Source organism: Macaca fascicularis, chromosome 11 (genome assembly GCF_037993035.2).
Source record: "Macaca fascicularis isolate 582-1 chromosome 11, T2T-MFA8v1.1".
Classification (NCBI taxonomy): Eukaryota; Metazoa; Chordata; class Mammalia; order Primates; family Cercopithecidae; genus Macaca; species Macaca fascicularis.
Genome location: NC_088385.1, coordinates 69,421,176 through 69,448,999, shown reverse-complemented (window position 1 = coordinate 69,448,999; position 27,824 = coordinate 69,421,176). Strand labels below are relative to the sequence as shown.

General features: G+C 37.6%; 1 protein-coding gene across 9 annotated transcripts in view; it reads right to left on the bottom strand.

Moving 5' to 3' along the window:
- The window catches only part of MON2 (MON2 homolog, regulator of endosome-to-Golgi trafficking), a 132,009-nt gene that overhangs the window by 79,060 nt on the left and 25,125 nt on the right, over positions 1–27,824 (bottom strand). For all 9 annotated transcript variants that reach the window (XR_012420431.1, XM_065524517.2, XM_065524519.2 and 6 more), the window contains 6 exons: positions 25,821–25,948; positions 24,722–24,853; positions 21,337–21,466; positions 19,494–19,591; positions 18,586–18,711; positions 11,196–11,390 (listed from right to left, as the gene is read on the bottom strand). Coding sequence is in view for 8 of the 9 variants with exons in the window: in XM_065524517.2 (XP_065380589.1) it covers positions 11,196–11,390; positions 18,586–18,711; positions 19,494–19,591; positions 21,337–21,466; positions 24,722–24,853; positions 25,821–25,948 (809 nt within the window). In the remaining variant the exon portion in view is untranslated. The remainder of the gene's footprint in view (positions 1–11,195; positions 11,391–18,585; positions 18,712–19,493; positions 19,592–21,336; positions 21,467–24,721; positions 24,854–25,820; positions 25,949–27,824) is intronic.

Sequence of the window (27,824 nt, the reverse complement as noted above, 5' to 3'; positions counted from 1 at the left end):
ACCCAAAAACCATCACAACAGAATGAAGACAAAAGATATGAGAATCCAGCTGTCTCCTATTAAGCCAGACATTCAAGACATTTACATTTAGAAAATGAAAAATAATTTTTTAAGACATAATTATTTTTCATAAAATAATTTGTTAACATGCAATAGGTTTAGTATCATTTCAGCTTTAATTCTTAATAAAGTAAATAATGATAGAAATAACTCACATACACAAAAGCTCCTAAATATTTTTTAAGAATATAAAGGGGGTCACTGTTTTCATAGGGCATTCAACATGATTTATTTTGGGTCCTGATACCTCTGTCTTGGATCGCCAAGTGTCACTCCCTCCCAGCATTCTCCTTCCACCACCCACCCCCAGTATCATTCAGCTGAGGCGACTTCAGCGACCAGTAGGGACACAATGGGCTGAATGATTGGAACAGTGGTGTGCTGCCAGAGATGGCAGACAGCCAGGGCATCCCCAGCGCCTTTCTGCTCTGGAACATTCTGTGACCCGTCGGGGTGTTCTGAATGGTAGCACACCCTCTTCCACATGGTTATTTATTAAATGACCACTTCCTCTTGCAAAAAAAAAAAATTAATAAGAGTATAAAGCAGTCTTGAGACTAAAAAGTATAAGAATTATTCCTCTAGTATGTCTTCTAGGAGATGTACCATTTCCAGGTTTAAATAGAGAAAATACAGAGAAATAAGAGAGAGGCATCGCACATCAACCATATATAGCTTACCCCACAACTACCAGACCTCTAACTTTTGCCCTTAAAGAAAATGTAGAATGTCTAAATTTTTCTAAGCTAACATGTCCCAATGTAGCCAATTACAATACTGAGGAATTACTTTCTTATATATATCTGAAAATCTCAACTTTGCAAACACAGTCCTAGAGCTCCCTATTGGGAACCAATGTTTTACCAGTTGATCATCACCCACAATTCACAAGTAAAGCCGGAAAACAGGCCTTCCTCTTCCTTTAGACAGTAACTTTCAATTTTTTTCTGTTGCTGACTGTGCTGTCATCTGTCCCACGTTGTCCCCCTACACCCCCGCCAAACGCCAATTAAAGGGACGTAGGTCAAAATACAAATGGTATAGAAGCAATACAAGAAATTTAGCACTGTCAGCCTTGGAGAAAGAAAAAAAAAAAGAGCGAGAACTAAGAAAACAGTGAAATAGTAAAGTGCAGTGGGGTTAAAAGTGTGTGTTATGGAGCCTAAAAAATTAGTGAACACCCCAGTTTTGCAGCTTATAAACTGCATCATCTCAGGCAAATTATATAAGCTTCCTGGTCCTCATTTTCTCAGCTGTAAAACACAAATATGAATGCCTGCTTCATACGGCTGTAGTAAAGTTAAAATGAATTAATGTATGCAAAGCAATGCTATGGTCTAAATGTTTATATACTCCCAAAATTTATGTATTGAAGCCTATTCGCCAGTGGGATGATATTTGAAGGTGGAGTCTTTGGGAGGAAATTAGGTCATAAGGCTGAAACCCTCATGAATGGGATGTGCCCTTATAAGAAGATACTTGAGAGGCTTCTTCCTCTCTCTACTTTCCACCATATAAGAATAAAATGAGAAGACAGACATCTGCAAATCAGGAAGTGCACCCTTACCAGACACCAGATATGCTAGCAGCTTGATCTTAGATTTCTGAGGCTCCAGAACTTTGAGATTTAAGCTACACAGTTTCTGACATATTTTATATAGCAGCCTGAACTAAGACAATTACTCTGTACAGTGTCCAGAAAAGAAGAACTCAATAAAAAAATTTTATCCAAAATGGAAATTACTCAGGAATTAAGATATCTATATCTCTGAAAAGGTTATTAGACAAATTGTTAAATAACAGAATTGATAGAGAGAAACCAAGAATCTCAGCTTGGCCCAAGTATCTTTAGTCTGTTATAACAAGATAACCAGAGACTGGGTGGCTTAAATGACAGAAATTTGGTTGTCACAATTCTAGAGGCTGGAAATAAGAGATGGAGGTGTTAGCGTGGTCAGGTTCTGCTGAGGGCCCTGTTCTGAGCTTGCAAATGGGTGCTTTCTTCCTTTGTCTTCACATGGTGGAAGGCAAGAAAGTGAGAGAGCAAGCATGCTCTGGTGTCCTTCTATGAGGGAACTAATCCAATCATGAGGGTCCCGCCCTCATGTCTTCATCTAAGCCTAATTATCTCCCAAAGGCCACATATCCAAATACTGTCATGTTGGGGACTGGGGCTTCAATATATTAATTTTGGGGGATATAATTCAACCCATAGCATCAAAAAAAAAAAGATGATGATAAATAAGTTGGGAGGTCCTGGTTAGCAACAGAAACAAAATGTGAATTCTGCATTTGTTACTATGAAGATGTAACTAGGCTGCATTACTGAGGAGAACCGAATACTTGTTTCTCCAGGACTGACTAGTGGATATGAAAAGGAAAAGGGGAACTGTTTTCTCTTCCTATAGTCTTAACTTAATGTAGTTAAGTAACATTCTAAAGAAAGAAGGAGGAGCCCTTCTAAGACAGCCCTGCTAATATTTAGGGAACAAGTGAGGATGTGGTATTTAGTTGGCCTAGTGACAAGAATAAAAACTTTCTGAACACTTGGACCACCATATGACCTGGCCATCTGATTTAACAGCAACTATGGAAACTACACTGGCCCTTAAATTTCTTCTCCTTTTTAAAACTCCCTCCTATCCTATTGACTTTCCATGGTGACTGATACTACTATATTGTAATTATTTTCATTTCCACTATTTTGTTTACTTAAAAATATTTTTTAAAATTTTTATGAGTATATAGTAGGTATGTAACATTTATAGAGTACATGAAACATTCTGATACAGGCATATAATGCGTAATCATCACGTCAGAGGAAATGGGCTACACATCACCTCAGCATTTATCATTTCTTTGTGCTAAAACATTCCAATTATACTTATTTATTTATTTAGAGATGGAGTTTTGCTCTTGTTGCCCAGGCTGGAGTGCAGTGGCACAATCTTGGCTCACCACAACCTCCGCCTCCTGGGTTCAAGCGATTCTCCTGCCTCAGCCTCCTGATTAGCTGGGATTACAGGCATGTACCACCATGCCTGGCTAATTTTGTAGTTTTAGGAGAAACGGGGTTTTTCCATGTTGGCCAGGCTGGTCTTGAACTCCCAACCTCAGGTGATCTGGCCGCCTTGGCTTCCCAAAGTGCTGGGACTACAAGCGTGAGCCACCATGCCTGGCCTTTTAGTTATTTTTAAATGTACATTATTGTTGACTACTCACCCTGTTGTGCTACCAAATACTAGATCTTATTCATTCTATCTACCTATATTTTTGTACCCATTAACCCATCCCTACTTTCCCCCTGCTCCCCATCTCTACCACCCTTCCCAGCTACTGGTAACCATCATTCTATTCTCTGTCTCTGTGAGTTCAACTGTTTTAACTTTCAGCTCTTACAAACGAGTGGGAACATGTGAAGTTTGTCTTTCTGTGCCTGGCTAACTTCACTTAACATGATGTCCTGCAGTTCCATTCATATTGTTGCAAATGACAGGATCTCATTTTTTTTTATGGTTGAACAGTACTCCATTGCCTATATGTACTAACTTTTCTCTATCCATTCATCCGTCGATAGATACTTTGGTTGCTACTAAATCTCGACAATCAAGAATAGTGCTGCAATAAACATGGGAGTGCAGGTATCTTTTCAATATTAAAAAATATTTAATTGTGGTCAAACCATACAATATAAAACCCCAACAATATTTACGTGTACAGTTGAGTAGTATCAACTGTTTCACATTGTTGTGTAAAAAACTCTCTAGAACTTTTTTTTTTCTGAGATGGAGTCTTGCTCTTGTCACCCAGGCTGGAGTGCAATGGTGTGATCTCAACTCACTACAACCTCTGCCTCCCAGGTTCAAGCAATTCTCCTGCCTCAGCCTATCAAGTAGTTGGAATTACAGGTGTGCACCACCACACCCAGCTAAATTTTTTGTATTTTTAGTAGAGACAGGGTTTCACCATGTTGGCCAGGGTGATCTCAAACTCCTGAGCTCAGGTGATCCACCCACCTTGGCCTCACAAAGTGCCGGGATTACAGGCATGTACCACCGCACCTGGCCTCTAGAACTTTTTTATCTTGCAAAACTGAAATACTATACCCACTCAACACTAACTCCTTATCACTTTGTCCTCTTGGTCCTTGGCAACAACCATTCCATGTTCTCTATGAATTTGACTGTTCAGGGTTATACAGTAATTTGTCCTCTTGACTCACTTATTTCACTCAGCATAATGTCCTCAAAGTTCCAGTAATAGGATTTCCTTCTTTAAGGCTGAATGATATTCCAACATATGTATACACTGTATTTTCTTGATTTGTTCATCTGATAATGAACACTGGAACTGCTTTCACCTCTTGGCTATTACAAAAATGTGACAGTGAACGTGGGTGTACAAACATTTCTTTGAAATCACACTTTCAATTCTTTTGAACTTATATGCATAAGTAGTATTGCTGGGTCATATAATTCTATTTTCAGTTTTTTGAGGGACCTCCATACTGCTTTCCATTGAGGCTGCACCATTTTATATTCCCACCAACAGTGCACAAGGGTTCCAATTTTCTCCACATCCTTGTCAACACTTGTTATTTTCTGGTGTTCTGTTTTGTTTTTAACAGTGACCACTCATATAGGCATAAGGTGATACCTCATTATAGTTTTGCTCTGCATTTCTCTAACGATTGGAGATGTTGAGCATCTTTCAATATGCTGTTCGGACATCGGTATATCTTCTTTGGAGAAATATCTATTCATGTCCTGTGCGCATTTTTTAACATTAGTTTTTTGTTGCTGTTGAGTTGTAGTTCTTTATATATTTTGGATATTAATCGCTTTTCAGATATGTGATTTGTGAATCTTTTCTCCCAAGTGTTGCCTTTTCACTCTTGATATAGTTTGGGGCTGTGCCCCTAACCAAATCTCATCTTTAATTCCCACATGTTCTGGGAAGGACCCAGTGGGAGGTAACTGAATCATGGGGACAGATCTTTCTTATGCTGTTATCATGATAGTGAATAAATCTCATGAGATCTAATGGTTTTAAAAAGGGGAGTTTGCCTGCAAAAGCTCTCTTCTTATGTCTACAACCATTTGTGATGTGCTTTTCACCTTCCTCCAAGATTGTGAGGCCTCCCCAGCCATGTGGAACTGTAATTACATCAATCTTCTTTCTTTTGTAAATTGCCCAGTCTCGGGTATGTCTTTATCAGGAGCGTGAAAATGGACTAATACAGTAAATTGGTACCGGGAGTGGGGTGCTGTGGAAAAGACACCTAAAAATGTGGAAGTGACTTCGGAACTCGATAACAGGCAGATGTTGGAACAGTTCAGAGGGCTCAGAAGAAGACAGGAAAATGTGGGAAAGTTTGGAACTTCCTAGAGACTTGTTGAATGACTTTGACCAAAATGCTGATAATGATATGGAAAATGAAATCCAGGATGAGATGGTCTCAGATGGAGATGAGGAAATTGTTGGGAACTGGAGTAACAGTGACTCTTGTTATGTTTTAGCAAAGAGACTGGCAGTGTTTTGCCCCTGCCCTAGAGATTTGTGGAACTTTGAACTTGGGAGAGATGATTTAGGGTACCTGGCAGAAGACTTTTTTTTTTTTTTTTTTTTTTTTTTTGAGACAGAGTCTCACTCTGTCACCTAGGCTGGAGTGCAGTGGTGCGATCTCAGCTCACTGCAAGCTCCGCCTCCTGGGTTCACGCCATTCTCCTGCCTCAGCCTCCCGAGTAGTTGGGACTAGAGGCACCCACCACCAAGCCTGGCTAATTTTTTTTGTATTTTTTAGTAGAGATGGCATTTCACCGTGTTAGCCAGGATGGTCTCGATCTCCTGACCTTGTGATCCGCCCACCTTGGCCTCCCAAAGTGCTGGGATTACAGGCGTGAGCCACTGTACCCAGCCAGCAGAAGACATTTCTAAGCATCAAAGCATTCAAGAGGTGACTTGGGTGCTATTAAAGACATTCAGTTTTAAAAGGGAAACAGAGCTTAAAAGGTTGGAAAGAGCTTAAAAGCCTGACAATGTAATAGAAAAGAAAATCCCAGGCCGGGCACGGTGGCTTATGGTGGCTCATGCCTGTAATCCCAGCATGTTGGGAGGCCAAGGCAGGTGGGTTGCTTGAGGTCAGGAGTTCAAGACCAGCCTGGCCAACATGATGAAAACCAGTCTCTACTAAAAATACAAAAATTAGCTGGGCGTGGTGGCTCACACCTGTAATCCTAGCTACTCAGGAGGCTGAGGCGGGAGAATCACTTGAACCCAGGAGGCAGAGGCTGCAGTGAGCCGAGATCATGCTACTGCACTCCATCCTGGGATACAGAGCAAGACTCCATCCCTCCCCAGAAAAAGAAAAGAAAATCCCATTTTCTGAGGAGAATTTCAAGCTGGCTGTAGAAATTTGCATAAGTAACAAGGAGCTGAATGTTAATCACCAAGACAATGGGGAAAATGTCTCCAGGGCATGTCAGAGACCTTTGAGAGGCAGCCCCTCCCATCACAGATCCAAAGGCCTAGGAGGAAAACGTGGTTTCGTGGGCCCGGCCCAGGATCCCTGTGCTGTGTGCAGCCTAGCGACTTGGTCCCTTGCATCCCAGCCACTCCAGCTGTGACTGAAAGGGGTCAACAGAGAGTTCAGGCCGAGGCTTCAGAGGGTGCAAGCATCAAGCCTTGGCAGCTTTCACATGGTGTTGATCCTGCAAGTGCAAAGAAGTCAAGAACTGAGGTTCAGAAACCTCTGCCTAGATTTCAGATGTATGGAAACGTCCAGATGCCCAGGCAGAAGTTTGCTGTAGGGATGGGGTCTTCATGTAGAACCTCTGCTAAGGCAATGCAGAAGAGAAATGTGAGGTCAGAGACCCCACACAAAGTCCCTACTGGAGCACCACGTAGTGGAGCTGTGAGAAGAGGGTCACTGTCCAGACACTAGAATGACAGATTCACCAACAGCTTGCACCGTACACCTGGAAAAGCCACAGACACTCAACACCAAGCCATGAAAGCAGCTGGAAGGGAGGCTGTATGCTGCAAAGCCACAGGAGCGGAGCTGCCCAAGACCACGGGAACCCACCTTTTGAATTGGCGTGATCTGGATGTCAGACATGGAGTCAAAGGAGGTCATTTTGGAGCTTTAAGATTTGACCACCCTGCTGGATTTCAGACTTGCATGGGGCCTGTAGCCCCTTTGTTTTGGCAAGTTTCTCCCATTTAGAATGGCTGTATTTACCCAATGCTTGTACCCCCATTGTATCTAGGAAGTAACTAACTTGCTTTTGATTTTACAGGCTCATAGGCAGAAGAGACTTGCTTTGTCTCAGATGAACTTTGGACTGTGGACTTTTGAGTTAATGCTGAAATGAGTTACGACTTTGGGGACTGTTGGGAAGGCATGATTGGTTTTGAAATATGAGGACCTATGAGACTTGGGAGGCCAGGGGTAGAATGACATGGTTTGGTTGTGTCCCCATCCAAATCTCATCTTGAATTCCCATGTGTTGTGGGAGGCACCTGGTGAGAGGTAACGAATCATGGGAGGCAGGTCTTTCCCATGCTGTTCTCTTGATAGTAAGTCTCACAAGATCTGGTTGTTTTAAAAGCAGGGTTTCCCTGCATAAGCTCTCTTCTCTTGTCTGCTGCCATGTGAGATGTGCCTTTCACCTTCAACCATGATTGTGAGGCTTCCCCGCCACGTGGAACTGTAAGTCCAATAAATTGTTTTCTTTTGTAAATTGCCCAGTCTCGGGTATGTCTTTATCAGCAGTGTGAAAACTAATACAACTCTGTTGACTGCTTTCTTTGAGGTGCAGAAGTTTTTAAGTTTGATGTAGGTCCATTTGTCTATTGTTGCTTTTGTTGCCTGTGCTTTTAGTATCATGGTCAAGAAATCATTGTGAAATCCAATGTCATAAAGATTTTCCCCTATGTTTTCTTTTAGGAATTTTTTGGTTTTAAATCTTATATTTAGGTCATGAATCTATTTTGAATTATTTTTTGTACATGGCATAAGGTAAGGGTCTAACCTCATTCTTTTGCATGTGAATATCCGGTTTTCCCAACATAATGGTTACATAGACTATCCTTTCTCCATTGAGTGGTCTTGGCACCCTTTTCAAAGATCACTTGACCATATATGAGTTTATTTTTGGACTCTCTATTCTGTTCCATGGGTTTTTGTGTGTGTCTTTATGCCAGTACTATTTTATGCTATTGTGATAACTGTAGCTTTGTAACATGTTTTGAAATCAGGGAGTGTGAGGCTTCCAACTTTGTTCTTTTTTCTCAAGATAGTTTTGGCAATTGGGGTCCCTTGAGATTCAATATGAATTTTAAGATGGTTTCTTCTACTTCTGCAAAAAGTGATGTTGGAATTTTGATAGGCACTGTATTTAATTCATAGATCTCTTTAGACTGTATGGACATTTTAACAATTTTAAGTCTTTTAACCATGAACACTGGATATCATTCCATTTCTTTGTGTCTTTAATTTATTTCAATAACGTTTTATAGTTTTCAGTGTATAGGCCTTTCACCTTCTTGGTTAAGTTTATGCCTAAGTATTTTACTCTTTTTGATACTTTGCAAATGAAATTATTTTCTTAATTTCTTTCTGGAATTGTTCACTGTTAGTGTATAGAGACATAACTGATTTCTTGTGGTGATTTTTTGTCTTGCAACTTTGCTATGTTTATTAGTTCTAACAGTTTTTCTGGTGTGGAATATTTAGGGTTTTCTACATACAACATTACATTAGCAAATAGAGATAATTTTACTTCTTCCTTTCCAAAGCAGAAGCCTTTTATTTCTTTTTCATTCTTAATTGCTCTGGCTAGGAGTTCCAGTACCATGTTCAATAGAAGTGGCAAGAATAGGCAATCTTGCCTTGTTCCTGATCTTAGAGGGAAAGCTTTCAGGTTTTCACTATGAAGTGTGATAACGATTATTAGTTATTGTCTCTTCATAAATGGCATTTATTGCATTAAGGTAGTTTAGTTCTATTCCTAGTTTGTTTGGTGTTTTTACCATGAAAGGATGATGAATTTTGCCAAATGCTTTTTCTGCATCAATTGGAATGATCATGTGGTTTTTAACCTTCACTCTTTTAATGTAGTGTATTATATTAACTGATTTTTGTATGCTGAAACATCTTTACATTCCAGGGTAGATCCCACTTGGTCATGGCGTAGAATCCTTTTAATATGCTGTTGAATTAACTTTCCTTGTACTTTTTGAGAATTTTTTAATCAGTATCAGCGAGCTTGATCTGTTTTTTGTTTTGTTTTGTTTTTTCCCTTGTAGTATTTTTGTCTGGCTTTGGTATTAATGCTGGCCTCATAAAAAGAGCTTGGAAGTTTCTCTCCTCTTCAATTCTTTGGAGTTTGTTAATTGTTCTTTCAATGTTTGGTAGAATTTTCCAGGGAAACCATCTGTTCTTGGGCTTTTCTTTGTGGGAAGGTTTTTCATTATTAATTCAATCTCCCTACTAGTTACAGGTCTGTTTAATTTTTTTCTTGTGATTTAGTTTCAGTAGGTTGTATGTTTCAAGGAATTTATTCATTTCTTCTAGGTTATCCAATTTGTTGGCACATAACTCTTCCTACTAGTCTTTTATGATCCTTTTAAATTTCTTATTTCTGTGGCATCAGTTGTAATGTCTCCTCTTTTATTTCTGATTTTAGTTATTTGAGTATTTTCTCTTTTTAGTCTTGATAACGGTTTGTTAATTTTCTTAATTTTTTCAAAAAAACAACTTTCACTGATTCTCTCTATTGCTTTTCTAGTCTCCATTTTGTTTATTTATGTGGTATTCTTTATTATTTCCTTCCTTCTCCTAACTAGTATGTTGTTTAATTTCCATACATGTGAGACTCTTCTCATTTTCCTTCCACTATGGATTTCTGGTTGGACTCCACTTTGGTCAGAGAAGATACTTGGTATGATTACAATCTTCCTAAATTTGTTGAGACTTGGTTTTATGGCTTAACATATGCTCTATCCTTGAGAATAATCTATGTGCACTTGAAAAGAATGTGTAATCTGCTGATGTTAGGTGGAGTGTTCTGTATATGTCTGTTAAGTCCAACTGTTCTACAGTGTTGTTCAAGTCCTTTGTTTCCTTATTAGTCTTATGTCTGGTTGTTCTACCTTTATTGGAAGTAGAGTATTAAAGTGTCCTACTATTATTGTATTGTCTATTTTTAGAATATAAGGTCAGGCGCGGTGGCTGACACCTGTAATCCCAGCACTTTGGGAGGTTAAGGTGGGTGGATCAGCTGAGGTCAAGAGTTCAAGACCAGCCTGACCAATAGGGTGAAGCCCCGTCTCTACTAAAAATACAAAAATTGGCCGGGTGTGGTGGCAGGTGCCTGTAGTCCCAGCTACTAGGGAGACTGAGGCAGGAGAATTCCTTGAACCCAGGAGGTGGAGGCAGTGAGCTGAGATTGTGCCACTGCACTCCAGCCTGGGCGACAGAGCGAGACTCCATCTCAAAAAAAAAAAAAAAAAAAAGAAGAATATAAATGTGAAAAAATTACAGAATGTGAATTTGACTTAACACAGAATTTTTAAAAAACATGGTGCATTATTTTCTCTGACAAACAGTATTTGAATGTTTATGACTAAAGCATTACATAAATAGAATTATCAGGAATATCACAACATAATAGGCATTGATTAACTTTGTAAAATAGATACAATATTGGACTGTAAGTCAAAATAATTGGTTTCTAATCCTAGATTTGACCAAATCTTTAATGTCTTTGCTTTAATCTGTTAAGACATATGAAACAGTATAAATGAAAGCAGAATAAACTGAAGAGACTATAATTTTAATAATCCTTCAAATGAGATACAGACAATCAGCTGAGTTCCTAAACCACAATTCCTATGCTGCCTTCAGATAACAGGCAATGACTCTGCTTCACATATTATGAATAATCTATAAACATAAGCAAGATTCAAGAAAGGACAGCACAAACCTTTAGAGTACCTAGAATACAAGTAGGTACTCAAAAAAATTCTGTTGAACTAAATTGAAAAAACTAAACGCACTATAACAGACCACTTTTTACAAAGGGCACAACATGCAACTATATACACAAATATGTAAGGAAATTAGCACTTACCAAAAGACTGTAAAATTGCTTAATCAGAACAGATACTACTCTCAGCAAGCGCATGCAGATAGGAAAATATGGTTTTTCAACTGGTGCTGGAGAAGATGAGGTGCTGGAACCTTGTCTGAACTTTATATTTGGAGAAAAGAGCTTTATCACAAGAGGACATACCCTTTCTTTGAGGAGGAAACTAAATTCTTGGTGCTATTTGCAAGGAAAAAAAGAAAGAAAAAAATAATTAACTTTATTTGTACTAAATACTTCTAAAAACACAGTCTCACTAGGAAATAAAACTTCTTAATAACCAGTATAAATAATTTAGCTCTACTATAAGTTTATATGTTTTATTGTTTTATAGTTTACCCACAATTTTGAAATTTGTATTGCACTTAGAGAGTCTAAGATCAGAATAGTCATCAGAGCCCAGCATGGTGGCTCATGCCTGTAATCTTAGCATTTTGGGAGCCCAAGGTGGGAGGATAGCTTGAGCCCGGGAGTTCAAGATGAGCCTCAGCAACACAGTGAGACCCCACCTCTACAAAAAATTAAAAAATTAGCCAGGTGTGGTGGCACACACCAGTAGTCCCAGCTATTTGGGAAGCTGAGGTGCAAAGAACACTTGAACCCTGGAGGTCAAGGCTGCAGTGAGCCATGATCATGCCACTGCCCTCCAGTCTGGGTGACAGAGCAAGATACTATCTCAAAAAGTAATAATAATCAGTATTACAAGAGGTTTTTGAAAGAATATAAGTTTAAAAGGAACAGTTAATGATTTTAGAATTAAGTAATTGGTGATTACTAGAAACTTTAATTTTAGTTGGACACTGGTAATTAAAAACATAAACAACAGAAGAAAGAAAATAGAGCCAGGCATGGTGGCTCAGGCCTGGAATCCTGGGACTTTGGAAGGCTGAGGTGGGAGGATTGCTGGTACTCAGGAGTTCAAGACCAGCCTGAGCAACACAGGGAGACCCCGTCTCAACAACAACAACAACAAAAATTAGCTGGATATAGTGGTACCACCTGCGGTCCCAGCTACTTGGGTGGCTGAGGTGGGAGGATCACTTGAGCCCAGGGAGGTTGAGACTGCAGTGAGCCATGATCACACCACTGTACTCCAATCTGGGCAATGGAGCAAGACCCTATCTCACACAGAAAAAAAAAGAAAAAGAAAAAAAGAAAGAAAAGAAAACAAGCTATACAAATTCAAGCAAATAAATAGTTTAAAATAGGTAGCTGAGGAGAGAAAATTTCCTAGTAAAGTATAAGTTATATAATTCACTGATTTCGTTTTGCAAAGAACAATTCCTTTCATGCAGAGATTTAATAATTAACTTAAAATTTTGTTCTGCTTGGACTGCTTGAACAGAACATGATGAGCTGATAAAACATGCAATGGCAAACAAGCATAATTATTTTACAAGTCAGGGAATCTTGCAAATAATTCTTAAATTTTACTTACAGTCATGATATATTATAAAGAAAGCACTCCTTAACCTGTTAATTCCCTGCCTATAATAGCAAGGTAATCCCATTTCACTGACAATATAAGGCCTCGTCTGTATTTAATGACTAGCCTCAAATACATTTTATTTTGTCATCCAAATTTCATTGAAGCTATAAACAAAGAAAAGATCACAAAAATCACTTGACCTAATCCTTTAATCTTACAGAGAAAGGAAATAAGGCATAGAGCAGGCTGTTTGCTCAGAATCACAAAATTTTTTAAATGTATCTTTTTTTTTTTTTGAGATGGAGCTTCACTCTGTCACCCAGGCTGGAGTGCAATGGCACGATCGCGGTTCACTGCAACCTCCACCTCCCTGGTTCAAGCAATTCTCCTGCCTCCACCTCCCAAGTAGCTGAGATTACAGGCATGTGCCACCACACCTGGCTAATTTTTGTGTTTTTTTTTTTTTTTTTTTTTTTTTTTTGAGACGGAGTCTTGCTCTGTCGCCCGGGCTGGAGTGCAGTGGCCGGATCTCAGCTCACTGCAAGCTCCACCTCTCGGGTTTACGCCATTCTCCTGCCTCAGCCTCCCGTGTAGCTGGGACTACAGGCGCCCGCCACCTCGCCCAGCTAGTTTTTTTGTATTTTTTTGTAGAGACGGGGTTTCACCGTGTTAGCCAGGATGGTCTCGATCTCCTGACCACGTGATCCGCCCGTCTCGGCCTCCCAAAGTGCTGGGATTACAGGCTTGAGCCACCGTGCCCGGCCAATTTTTGTATTTTTAATAGTGACGGGGTTTCACCTTGTTGGCCAGGCTCTCCTGACCTCAGGTGATCCGCCCGCCTTAGCCTCCCAAAGTGCTGGGATTATAGGCGTGAGCCACTGCCCCCGGACTAAATGTATCTTTTAAAAAATCAGATTCTCAAGAAAGAAAAACTGAAAATACAGATAAATAAAAACATAGAAGTAAGTCTTGCCTAATCTCACCTCCTGGAGATAAGTGGACTAGTCATTGTTAACTTCTACATGTATACTCTTCCAGACTTTTATAAATATTTTAATATACTTTTTCATTCTTTCCCCCAAAATGAGATCTTAAGAGATAAATGACTTGAAATTATACTCTCACATCTACAGTTAGTTTCTTTGACTGCCAAAATGAAAAGTAAAGTCCACTTTCATATTTTACAAAAATAATTATTTTGTATATTGGTTAATATATAAACATACCGGCAATTCTTAAGCAATTCTTAAAAGTTTTATCAATTCACTGTTTCCCTCTCACTACTCAACTCACTACAGTTGGGTTTCCTCCAGCACTATCACCAACCATCCCAACTCTACTTCTCCACTTCTCATTATCCTCATCATGATCTCTGTGGCCAAAGCAAACACTTTCCAGTCTTTCCAGTCATCATCTTATCAGATCTCTTTGTTTTTGTTTTGTTTTGTTCTGTTTTTGAAACAGGGTCTTGCTCTGTCACCCAGGCTGGAGTGCAGTGGTGCGATCATGGCTCACTGCAGCCTTGACCTCCTGGGGTCTTCCCACCCCTCAGCCTCCCAAGTAGCTGACACTACAGGTAAGTGTCACCAGGCCCAGCTGATTTTCTAAAAATTTTTCATAGAGACAAGGTCTCACTATGTTGCCCAGGCTGACTCCTGAGCTCAGGCTATCTGGCCGCCTCAGTCCCCTAAAGTGCTAAGATTACAGGTGTGAGCCACTGAGCCTACCAGATCTCTGTGAACCACCTGATATAACTGATTACTTGCTTCATCTTGAAACTTTCTTTGCTTTTGCCTTTTATTATGTCACACTCTCTTAGATTTGTTCCTGCCTTCTGGCCTTGTGTTCTCAGTCTCTTGTATATGCTCATCCTCAACTGTTTAATGTTGAGGTTCCTCAGAGGTCCAGAGTACCATGCGCTTGCTTTGTACTCTAGGTTCTCACCACAATCTCATTCACTCCCATATCTCCAATTATCAACTATATGCCAGGAACATTTAAATTTATAATTTCAGCCCCAAACCTTGAAATGCATAAGTCCAACTAACATTTTGTATGTCTCACAGATACCTCAAAATTAGTATATATATGAATAATGTGTCTTTGTGATAAAAATTCTGCCCATGAAGTATTCCATCTTAGCAAATGGTTCACTGTTCAAGCCAGAAAGCTAGAAGTAATCTTTGAGACTGCCTTTTTCATCTTCCACTACAATACTTCATTGAGGCAAAAGGCAAAGCTTCAATGCCCTTAAAGCCTATTTTTCTAGAAAAGAAGATATCCTTTCTCAGGGTCACTGCTCTTCGACCTTCTGTGTGGAGTATTCTTTTCCTATTCTCTCCATGTCTCCTAGCTACTCTTAATCCTTCATTTACAAGCTTAAGTATCATATCCTTGATTTATCACCAAGTCTCCAACAGGTTTGGTCCACTGTTATTCATTTCCTAACACTTTTAATAGTTCTCCTTCACAGCACTCATCACATCTTATCAACTCAGTTAAAATCTGTCTCCCCATTAGAATTTTAAGTGCCACAGGGCAAAGACTTTATCAGTCTTATTTAACTTCTGTATACTTGGCATAAAACATAAGTGACTGGTAAATTTTGATTGCATATGTGAATGATGAGTTAAAAAAGAAACAAATATTTATCTCTGGAAGAAAATTGTACAGGATGAAGTTCTAGGATCTTACACAGAAGAATTCTTCCCCTTCCATGCTTTATAGCAGGAAGAATAAAGTAAATTTTGTAAGTATAATAAATCTGTAAAAACAGGCTGGGCACGCTGGCTCATACCTGTAATCCCAGCACTTTGGGAGGCCAGGGCAGGCGGATCACAAGGTCAGGAGATCAAGACCATCCTGGCCAACACCATGAAACCCTGTCTCTAACTAAAAAAAAAATACAAAAAAATTAGCCAGGCGTGGTGGCGGGTGCCTGTAGTCCCAGCTACTCGGGAGGCTGAGGCAGGAGAATGGGGTGAACGGGAGGTGGAGCTTGCAGTGAGCTGAGATCGCACCACTGCACTCCAGCCTGGGCAACAGAGCGAGACTCTGTCTCAAAAAAAAAAAAGAAAAAAAATCTGTAAAAACAGTTTCAAATATTTTCCTATAAAGTCAGAAAACATAACCCAAACATGAAAATTTTAAATTCAGATTCATTAACCAATTCATTCATTCAAATATTTATCAATGACCGGGTGCAGTGGCTCAAGCCTGTAATCCCAGCACTTTGGGAGGCCGAGACGGGCAGATCACGAGGTCAGGAGATCGAGACCATCCTGGCTAACACGGTGAAACCCTGTCTCTACTAAAAAATACAAAAAAACTAGCTGGGCGAGGTGGCGGGCGCCTGTAGTCCCAGCTACACGGGAGGCTGAGGCAGGAGAATGGCGTAAACCCGAGAGGCGGAGCTTGCAGTGAGCTGAGATCTGGCCACTGCACTCCCGCCTGGGCGACAGAGCGAGACTCCATCTCAAAAAAAAAAAAAAAAAAAAAAAAAAAAAAAAAAACCCAAATATTTATCAAACACCTGCCATATGCCAGGCACTATTACTAAAGACATCTATACAACAGTACTAAGTCCCTGCCTCACAGAGTTTATCTTCTTGTAGGGAAAGAGAGAAAATAAAATAATACACAATATGTAATAATATATAATACATATATACGTGTGTGTGTGTGTGTCAGGCAGGAGGTGATAAGTACTACAAGAAAAATAAAGAGGGATAAGAAAGATAATGGTGCTGGTAGGGAAAAATATTGCCATTTTACACAATGTGATTGGGGAAGATGTGTCTGATAAGTTGACCATTAAGCAAAGCCCTCAAAAAAGTAAGACAGCAAGCCATATGAGGAAAAAAGGATTCCATGCCCAGGGAATAGTAAGTACAAAGGCCCTGGGGCAGGAATCTGCTTGAGGCACTTCAGAAACAAGGACAGTGTGGCCAAAGGGTGAGGGCAAAGAGAAGAGAGGAAAGAAAGAAGATCAAGGAATATCGGGGACTAAATCATGAAAAGTTCCACAGAGCAGAAGGACACTTCATCTTTTAGTCTGATAAGGAGGATATCAACTGAAGCAATTTACAAGAGACTGAAAAGATTTGACTTATTTTAAAAGACCATTCTGGATGTGGTGTCACAAACAACTATAATAAGTGGTACAAGTATTAATATATATGCAAGCAGACCAGTTAGGAAGCCAACACAACAATTCAAGTAAGAGGTGATGGTAGCTTAGACTAGAATAATTGTAGAAGTGGTAAGAAGTGATTGGATCCTGAATATATTTTGAAGGTAATGGTTGGGATGTGATACATAAATAAAAAAGAGGGGATACGGAGAGAAACTAATTTGAATCAACATGAGTTCAAATCCCAACTCCATCACTTATAAACCATGAAACTGTGGACAAATTATTTAACCCTCTGGATGTTGTAGTTTCCTCATGTGTAAAACAGTGATAATTGGTATATCTTAGGCATTTGGGAAGATAAAAGAGAATATGTAAGGAATCTGACACATAGCACGTAGAAGGAAGTCAAGAAATGATAGCTGCTATGACTATTATTTATACAAGAGTGTTGGACAAGTTATATCTAAATACTGCTTATCCTATTACACTACAAGAAAGGGAATCATCAGTATATACTGCTCATCAAGAGCATTTAACAACTGCCTAATGTATACTAAAAATTATGAGCCATATAAAAATAATTTCAGCTCCAAATCCTGGCCTAAAAGATCTTATACTACTGTACCACTTGATTCACTCATTTTGTAGGTAAGAGCAAAGGATAAAATGGATTACTTAGGGAGGAAGCATGGTAAGGGAAGGAGCTAGATGAGTAGTTAAGAAACCTAAATTACAGTTCGAGACCTGCTAATAACTACGGGACCCTGTGTAAGTCACTGACTTCATTTTGGACTTTAGCTGTTTTCCATTTAAGTTATGTGAAAACACATAGCTAGATATATAGGCAAGTAAAAATCAATAATTTCTTTAGGCTTTTAAATATTACACAAGTAACTCACATACCACATTTCCTTCATAGACCCATACACTGGGAAATACCTATTAACAGATTGTCTCTAGAGATTCTTTTTATTATTAAAATTCCAAAATGCAAAGGGACTAAAAAAAAAAAAAAAGTAATGTAACACTAAGCTGTTATATGTCTAAAGTTTGAGGCTACAATTCTCCACAGCTTTCTTTCCTTCCTTTTTTTTTTTTTTTTTTTTTTTAAGAAGTGGGGTTTGGCTCTCTCACCCAGGCTGGAGTGTAGTGGCATGAACACGGCTCACTGCAAACTCGACCTCCTGGGCACAAGCGATTCTCTTGCCTCAGTCTCCTTAATAGCAGGGACTACAGACATGCACCATCACACTTAGCTTTTTAAAAAAAATTTTGTTTTATTTATTTTTTTTGAGACAGAGTCTTGCTGTCACCCAGGCTGGAGTGAAGTGGTGCGACCTCAGCTCACTGCAACCTCCGCCTCCCAGGTTCAAGTGATTCTCCTGCCTCAGCCTCCTGAGTAGCTGGGACCACAGGCATCCGCCATCACGCCCGGCTAATTTTTGTATTTTTAGTAGAGACGGGGTTTCATCATATTGGCTAGGCTGGTCTCAAACTCCTGACCTTATGACCCACCTGCCTCGGCCTCCCAAAGTGCTGGGATTATAGGCATGAGCCACCGCACCCAGCCTTTTCATTTTATTTTCTATATTGATGGTGTCTCACTATGTTGCCTAGGCTGGTCTCAAACTCCCGGGCTCAAGCAATCCTCCCACCTCAGCCTCCCAAAGTGTTGGGATTACAGACATGAGCCACCAAGTCTGGCCTCTTTGCAATTTTTAATGTGGAAAAAAAATACACGTTGCTTTCTTTAAAAATATTTGTAAAACAATCAAGATTAACTTTGTCACAAGATACTATAAATGGCTTACTTGTAAAAAGACCTGTGGAAAATCATTGAGGACTGACTCAAGTAATTCGAGGCCAAACGTCCGAGTCATTTCTGTCATGCCCACTAGCCAATAAGGAGCATCAGCATTAACCAGCTGACAAAGGTCCTGGGAAAATAAATCCAACAATTTCACATGCTAGAATTAAATGTGCTTTTCAAAACTCACAGTTCATAAATCTTAAAAAAAAAAAAATCCATCTTCTTATATAATACATGTTTTTGCTCCTTAGAAACTAAGCGCCGGTAATTCCAATTTTGACAAATTGTGTAACTGACAGATTATATAAGCAAACTTTTAAAGAATCATATAACTACTCTGTACTGACGATTTGTACAGTTGTACAATGTACTACTGTACAGTTGTACAAATTGTACTACAGTTGTACAAATTGTACAACTGTACAGTACTCTGTACTGACAATAGAGACAGTAGACAGATAAATGATTAATCTAACATACTTTAAATGACAAAATAAGCTTTTAATGCAAAGTAATAATATTTTCAGTACAGATTAATCTTGTTTTACCTAAAATTATTTATTCATGACAAGTGATGTAAAAATCACGTATCTATGCATCAAATTATATTAAACAGACCAAATTTATTACTTAAATTTTCCTTGTTTAAAGAAACTTTTTTTGCATGACTAGTTGTTTCTGATATACCTGTTTTCTAGTTCTGCATTTATTTCATTTTATTTTCTTAAAGTGAGTCATAATGTTTTATCATGCTAAATATAGAAGTTGTTCTTTAGAACTATTTTAATACTACCTGTGACATATTTTCAAAAAAATTCACATTAAAAAAATTAGACATAAAATCCCCAACTAAAAAATTCACACAAAACTATATTTTAGAATAAAAATTATTTTTATCAACTAAAATACCTGGAAAAGCATATATGCATCTTTAGCACAAGGTTTGAGGGTACTGACAGATCTTCTGTTACTATTTCCTTGTACCAGTATTGGTTGTTCTATAATATCTGCAATCAAAACAGGATGGGTTTTAGCAGTTCACAATAGCCTTTAATAAATTACATATTCTGTTTAAAAGATAATGTCTAAAATAAATATGTTTATATAATTATAAATTGTAATTATAATTTTCAGATTTAAAATTTCCAATTTTTAACATATGCCTCCAAAACAAAACCAAAAAAAAAATGGGAATCTATTTTTATACCAAATACCATAAAAATCACTCTTTGTTACCTTACATTCACTCTAATAAGCTGGGTACTTTTGTCCATACATTTGGTTTCCCATTCTTTAGCCCCTTTATTTCATGGATTTAACATTCACGTGATCTTTAAATGTGCTTTTAAATATCAAACAGACATATAAATGTTTACCATATGGTTAACTCCTCTACCATTTCACTATCTTCAAGAGAATTACTGCTTGATCTGCTGCTATTACCATGTCAGTTACAGATATTCACCAGCTAAGAATCAGCTAGGATGGTGTTTCCCAACTCAGTATTTCTTTAATTAACTACTAGTAAAAAATATAATTCTCTGTAAGTTATGACAGCCTGTTTTGAATAAATATTGACTTAACGACTACCTGAAAAGAAAAAAGTTCTAAGTATTTCTACCTTACTATAAAGTATTAAATGGCAGATTAGCCTTAGAGACACACAACTAAAACTACCAATGCGGGAATTTTATTGAGGTTATGAATGTATAAATCATTCAAACTGGGGAACTGCCCTGTGTTATCACAATATGATTTTGAATATTTTAACCAAATGGGACACATTATAATTGCTTAATATTTCAAACTACTAGAATTCCACCTGCATTTTTCCCCAAGAAAAAATAAAGAAAAAACAATATACCAAAGTGGAAATATTCTTATAAAGGTATTTGATAAAAAATATTTTTAAATTATTATTATTATTTTTGAGACGGAGTCTCGCTCTGTTGCCCAGGCTGGAGTGCAGTGGTGCAATCACAGCTCACTGCAACCCTGCCTCTCAGGTTCAAGTGATTCTCCTGCCTCAGCCTCTGGAGTAGCTGGGATTACAGGTGCACTCCACCACACCCAGCTGATTTTTTGTATTTTAGTAGAGACGAGGTTTTACCGTGTTGCCCAGGCTAGTCTCAAACTCCTAAGCTCAGGCAATCCACCCACCTTGGCCTCCCAAAATGCTAGGATTACAGGCATGAGCCACCACACCCGGCCAAAAATTAATTTTTATATTATTTAAATGTTCTTAACACATGTTAGCAGATACAGACAAATATTTACGAGGGAAGCCCACTCTTGGAAATTTATCCTGAAGAAGTAATTCAAAAAGATATGTAGGAAACCACCCAAAACAGTTATAAAATACTGAACAGAATGCAAGTGTCCAATAGGAGACTAGTTCAGTTAAATTACAGAATGGCCACAAAATATAATGCAATAATTAAAATTTAAATTATAAGGATGAAGCAATAACATGAAAAATTCATAGAATGCAATGTTTGGTTAAAAAATACATATAATGCAATACTTGGTTTAAAATGTGAAATTATATTTAATACAAAATTATGCATATACTAGAAATAAACAAGGAAAACAAAAAGCCCATTCCTTAGGGTGATCAAATTGTGAGGAATTTATTTTTTAAGTTTCCATTATAGACATAATAATGTTGATCATTTCAGCAAAGGCTGAAAGTTAATAAAAATGAAATCATCCAAGAACCACCCACAAAGTAAAACAACTTCTAGCACTTTACCTCTGTGTCGTTCATCTTCAGCAACCATCCTCTCAAAAACAACAGTAACAACTTGTCGCACTGTAGCAGCAGCTGTATTATTTGTAATATTATCTTTCGTGAAGTGTAGTCGAAAACAAAGAACAATTGCCTGAAAACACAATTTTCATTTAGTGTGAAACAAGATTGAAGAGCAAGGCCATTATCTTTATTTTATCAGGTGTAACCACAAATTGAATAATGTTTGGTTGTTTCAATCACCAATATGAAAAGTCCCACCATTTTATACAATAAAATATAAAAATCCTCAGATTTTGATGTAATTCAAGTTCTCAGTAAACATATAACCACAGAAGATTAGCTATGGTAATGTGAAACATACCTTTTAAACTTTGGTTCTTTTAACATCTATATAATAATGTGTTATGCTTTTATTTCCCCAGAATGACTTGCTTTGCAAATAACAAGAACTCAAAGTTTGTTGTATCACTTAAACATCTGGAGAAGCTATACCTAAGCATATAAATAAATAAAATTATGAAACTTCTAAAAGGAGTCATTTTTTTCTTTTAAACCTCAAGCCTACTGAGGTGTAATTTATATACAATAAATTATAGAATACCTTAAAATTATATAATTTGATGAGTTCTGACAAACATGTGGGCCCATGAAACTAAGGCCACAATTGAGAAACAGAATATTTCCATCACCCCAAAAGTTCTCCTGTGCTCCTTTGCCACCCATCTCTTCCCCTACACTTGGCCCCAGGCAAGCACCCATGTGCTTTATTCACTGCAGATCAATGGGCATTTTCTATGATTTGTATATGAACAGATTAATTCAGTATGTGCTCATTTGGACCTGGCTTCATCCACTTAGAATAATATTTGTGAAATTCATCCACTTTGTTCTATGTATCAGTAGTTTGTACCTTTTATTACCAAATAGTATTCCATGGTATGAGTACACCATATTTTGCTTATCTGTTTACCTGCTGGTGAACATTTGGGCAGCTTCCAGGTTCTGACTATTGTAAAAAAAAAAAAAAAAAAAAAACAGCTGCTATGAACATTCATATATGTAAGCCACTGTGAGGACATATGTTTTCATTTATCTTGGGTAAATATCTAGAAGTGAAATGGATGGGTCATCTGGTAAGAATAGGTTTAACTTTTTAAGAAACCAACAGTTGGCTGCGCACTGGGTGGCTCACACCTGTAATCCCAGCACTTTGGGAGGCTGGGGCGGGCAGTTCACTTGAGGCCAGGATTTGATGACCAGCCGGGCCAACATGGTGAAACCCCGTCTCTACTGAAAACACAAAAAATAGTTGGGTGTGGTGGTGCACACCTGTAATCCCAGCTACCTAGGAGCCTGAGGCATGAGAATCCCTTGAGCCTGGGAGGTGGAAGGTTGCAGTGAGCCAAAAGCGCACCACTGCACTCCAGCCTGGGCAACAAAGCAAGACTCTATCTCAAAAAAAAAAAAAAAAGAAAGAAAGAAAGAAAAAAAAGAAACCGCTAGTTTCCCACAGTGGTTTTACAATTTTACATTTCTGCCAGCAGTATATGTGAATTTAGAACTATCCTACATTCTCCATAATACTTGATGTGGTCTTTTTTCATTGTAACTATTCTAATGGACGCATACTATTTCCTTATGGTTTTGTGTGTCCCTAATAATAACACTAAACTTCTTTTCATGTGTTTGTCACCCATTTGAATATTTTATTTTAATGAAGTGTCTGTTGAAACCATTTGTCCACACTTAATGTGTGGGTCGTCTGTGTTATGAATGAATTTTAAGAGTTCTTTATATAGTCTAGATACAAGTCCTTTGTCAGATATTTGTATTTTTCCACGTTCTGTGGCTTTCTCAAGGATTTTAGATTTTGTGCCCTAATAAATCTTTGCCTACCCCAACATCACAAAGATTTTCTCCTATTTATCCTTCCAAAAGTTTTCTAGTTTTAAAAGAAGCCATTCTTGGAGAAAAACATAATGGTAGTTTTAGAATCAATGCCTATCACCTTAATTATATTAAAAGTTTTAAAAGACACAAGCCTCTGGTACTGCTGCTACTCTTTAGATTTCAACATAAAGGAAAGACACAGTACATAGTTGTATAGGAGCCTTCATATTAACTCAATTTTATACTATTTCTTTATACTTGATTTTTCTCATCCCCAATTATTGCATTTCCAAATTAACCAACATACTAAAATAAATCCTATAATCAGTTCTTATTTCTTTAGTAGATCAAATGAAAACCTTTAATAAAATTTTAAATACATGTATCAGAATAATTTGATAGCTAGAAATCAAGAGGAACTATACACAACAAAAGGATATATTAAAATATATACAATATTGTATATAGCTTGTGTAAGCTTAAAAGAATAAACTATTTGCAATTAAAATCTCATTATGATCTAAGAACATCACTTGAGATAGTATACACAGCTTAATGTGACAGTACACTGTACTTCTTTATAAGTCATGCAAATTATAATAAAGCTGTTACTGACAGTCTAAAAAATTCCTTAGACAATAATTCATTTACTGCTATGTTACTCTCTACTTTCTGTTCCTTAGAAATATTTCATAATAAAAAACTTTTTAAAAAGTGAAATAAATAATAGAATGGCTCTTACGTGTTCCACAGTGGGTGGGAGTGATGACAAAATGAGAGATAGCTATCATACATACAATCTTATCTAGTATAAATGGTGAAAGGAGATTTGTCTAGCCATTTAAGAAACATATTTGAACTGTCTGGTTTACAGATCATATACATATGAAATTATGGGTAGGGAGAGCTATCACAAGGAATCTAAAATGCTCAAGGCAATATCCTTTTTTTATTTTTGAGACAGAGTCTCACTCTGTCACCCAGGCTGGAGGGCAGTGGCGTGATCTTGGCTCACTGCAAGCTCCGCCTCCTGAGTTCACACCATTCTCCTGCCTCAGCCTCCTGAGTAGCTGGAACTACAGGCGCCCACCACGCTCGGCAAATTTTTTGTATTTTTAGTAGAGACAGGGTTTCACCATGTTAGCCAGGATGTCGCAATCTCCTGACCTCGTGATCTCACAACACGTTTTTTTTTTCTTAGTTCCCTCCTTCCCTATTCTTACTCTTGGGCTATTTTCTCTCTTTTTTCCATTTCCTAGTAACTATTCAGCCTGTTGGCTGTACCCAAGGGACTTTGATTAAGCTCCCCAACCTGATTTCAACTCTAACCTGGAAAAAATAAGGTACCAACAGTTATTAACATGCAGTGTCAATTACCACAATAGCTGTAGGGAAGTTGCTTTTGGTTCAAATGGCACCAAGCTTTTCTCTTTCAGCCAGCTTATTCAAATACTGTCTCAAAGCACATATGAACTCTGGCAGACAGTTTTCCTACCTTAGAAAGTGCCTCATCATGAACTACGGTATTGGTTGTTAAAAGAACAAGAACTGTTTGAAGTAGCTTAAGTTCTTCAAGACTATTCTCCATTAGCTGCCAAAGCATGTTAATTATATTTCCAGCTGCAGTCTGTAAAATAGTTATTTTAATTATTGTCAACAAATAAAATACAGATGCTGATGTTCCTAAATAAGAAAAAGTATACAAACCGACCTCACCTGAAGAGGATTTCTTGATCACAATAACAAAAACCATATCTTTAGATCTCTAGATCCAAACACATCTCTCAAGTAATTTAGGACTTACCATCAATTAATTCTCTCCCTCAAAAATTGTAATATCCTATTTGAATATATACACATAGCAGCAAGCAGTTTTGTAATACGTAGTCAAAATCACAGCTCATTTCTACAACATTGATAGATTGTATTTGGACATGAATAATATGGATATATGCAAATTAGCTATGAGTCTGCTGTTTCAGATACAATACTTCATTTATAGTATGTTACAGAAAAAAAATGCAACCCATATTAACAACACATTGGCACACTCAATTAAATCTGACATTGTTTAAGATGATACATTAATGGCAAAACATTTATTACTTCTATTATAGTACTTATGGAGTACAAAATTAAGATAACACCATTAAATTTGAGACCAACATGCAGATTCATAGTTAAGAAATATTTCTCATTTTTCCAACATAAGGTTAGATACAAACAATACATTTAAGTTAATGAAAAACAAATTATTACTCCATATAATCTAGGAAAGAGAGTCATGCTCTTCCCTCCTCTCTTTATAAAAGAAAAATTAAATAACCAATTAAATTGAAAACTTGCTTGAGTCTCAAAATTTTCATTTATATTACTGAACTGTGACTTCTTAGATTACAAATGACTTGCAAAAATACTTGTGAGTGTTTAATGAGAAGAAAATTTGGCAATATTTTTAATAAAGGCATTTTCTCCAAGCACATTGCTATTCATAAAATAGTTTTTTATTAAATATCAGGTATGTTTCATTCTCCTTTCACGAAAACTCTTTATTCAACTCTTAGGTGCAGTTTAGATAAAAATCTTTATATTACCTCAGACACGACTTCATGTGACATGAGTCTCTGAATAGCAGCCAAACATAGCTGAGTGATCTTCGGTTCCTTGGTTCCACAACCCATTAAAAAAGGCTGTACAACCTCTGAGCTGTTCTCTTTCAGTGCTTCATTTAGAACACATATAAAGTAAATTATTAAAATTAATCTATAAGAATGCATTTTTATGTAATTACAACCATTTTATGTAAAACAAACACCAAAACAAAAATCAAACAGCAGGAGTTAAAATACCTTGAATATACACTCCAGACTTTGTATCTAAGCTATATGCCTTAACTACTGCTTTCCCATGCTTTTCTCCTAACACTGTCCTTTGGTTCTCCTCCATCTTCTGCTACAAACTCTATTAGGACATGGATTTTCAAAACTTCTTTCCCACCTCAAAAAAGCGCTCTATTTCTTCATATACTGCAGGAGGGAAAACATAAATAAGAATTCCCACCCTAAAATAGAATCATTAAAAATAGTACATACATCATCCACACAATACTTGTAAATGAATATTTAGAAATTTCCTAGCATATTATATGCCTTGAATTTAAACACCCCAATTTCTTCAAGAAATAAACACATTTCATTAAAAACAATAACATTACTCCTCTTATTACTGAAACAGCACTTTAAATTAATTGGGTGCACATGCTATAATTCCAAACCTTAATTTAACTTCTTCTACCAAGAGCCAGCTCACTCAGAAGTTTTTAAGTGGCAATAAAAATGTAAGAGGTTAGAAAATGTACAAACTGAATTACACATAATTAAATTTACAAATGAAATTAAATCTACACACATTTACTGAAAGGCTACACAAAGATGGATAAGACAGGTTTGTCATCCTTACAGAATTTGAATAAATGACACGGAATTCCAAGTCAAGAGAACATTAAATTTATAAGCGATTCTGTGTGTGTGTGTGTGTGTGTGTGTGTGTGTGTGTGTGTGTGCGCGCGCGCGCGCGGGTGTTTGTGTTTTGTTTTGTTTTTTTATTTTTTATTTGAGACGGAGTCTTGTTCTGTCCCCAGGCTGGAGTACACTGGCTCGATCTCGGCTCACTGCAAGCTCCGCCTCCAGGGTTCACACCATTCTCCTGCCTCAGCCTCCCGAGTAGCTGGGACTACAGGCGCCCGCTACCACGCCCGGCTAATTTTTTTGTATGTTTAGTAGAGATGGGGTTTCACCATGTTAGCCAGGATGGTCGCGATCTCCTGACCTCGTGATCCACCCCCCTCAGCCTCCCAAAGTGCTGGGATTACAGGCGTGAGCCACCGTGCCGGGCCGCAATTATTTGTTATTAAAAGAACTAACTCTATCAGTTATTTTTTGAGGCAAGACATGCAATAACGACAGATAAATCTAAGTTTTAAAATGTTTTCCAGAATCACCATTAAAAATGTAAAACCAGTGTTAACATTATCATTTAAATCCTCACCTTCTTCTTCCAAAGCTCTCTTTATGGTATGGTAAATTAAGACTACAACTTCCTACAGGCTGCTCTGCAAAGTCCCTCAGTATGCCAGCATAAATTACTGATTTAGCACAGCTAAAGATGGCAAATATAACTGGCAAAGAACAGTGTTCCCAAAAGGGCTCCCTGTCCTTATTCCCTTGCTTTCTTGTACACAAAGGTTTTGATTCAAACCTAGAGACAAATTTTCCATAACGATAAGAATGATTAAAAGATGATGACCATAAAGCTCCTCTTAAAGCTTCAATAAAATGATTAAATATCCTACCAGATTTAATCCTGCCCGAACCACTGAAGTATGAGGCAACCCCTATCTCTGCTGAACACTCCTTATTAAATGTTATTCAGGCAAATTAAAAGCTCTTAATAGTAACCAAGTTACATTTATAATTTTCATGTGTTAATATGTTTCTCATTTCAGCATCACAATAATCTTAGAGAGTTTAGAGGGCCTGATGTGGCCCTACTGATACAGTAAGTAGGTAGTAAAGCCAGAATTTGAAAATACCGTATGT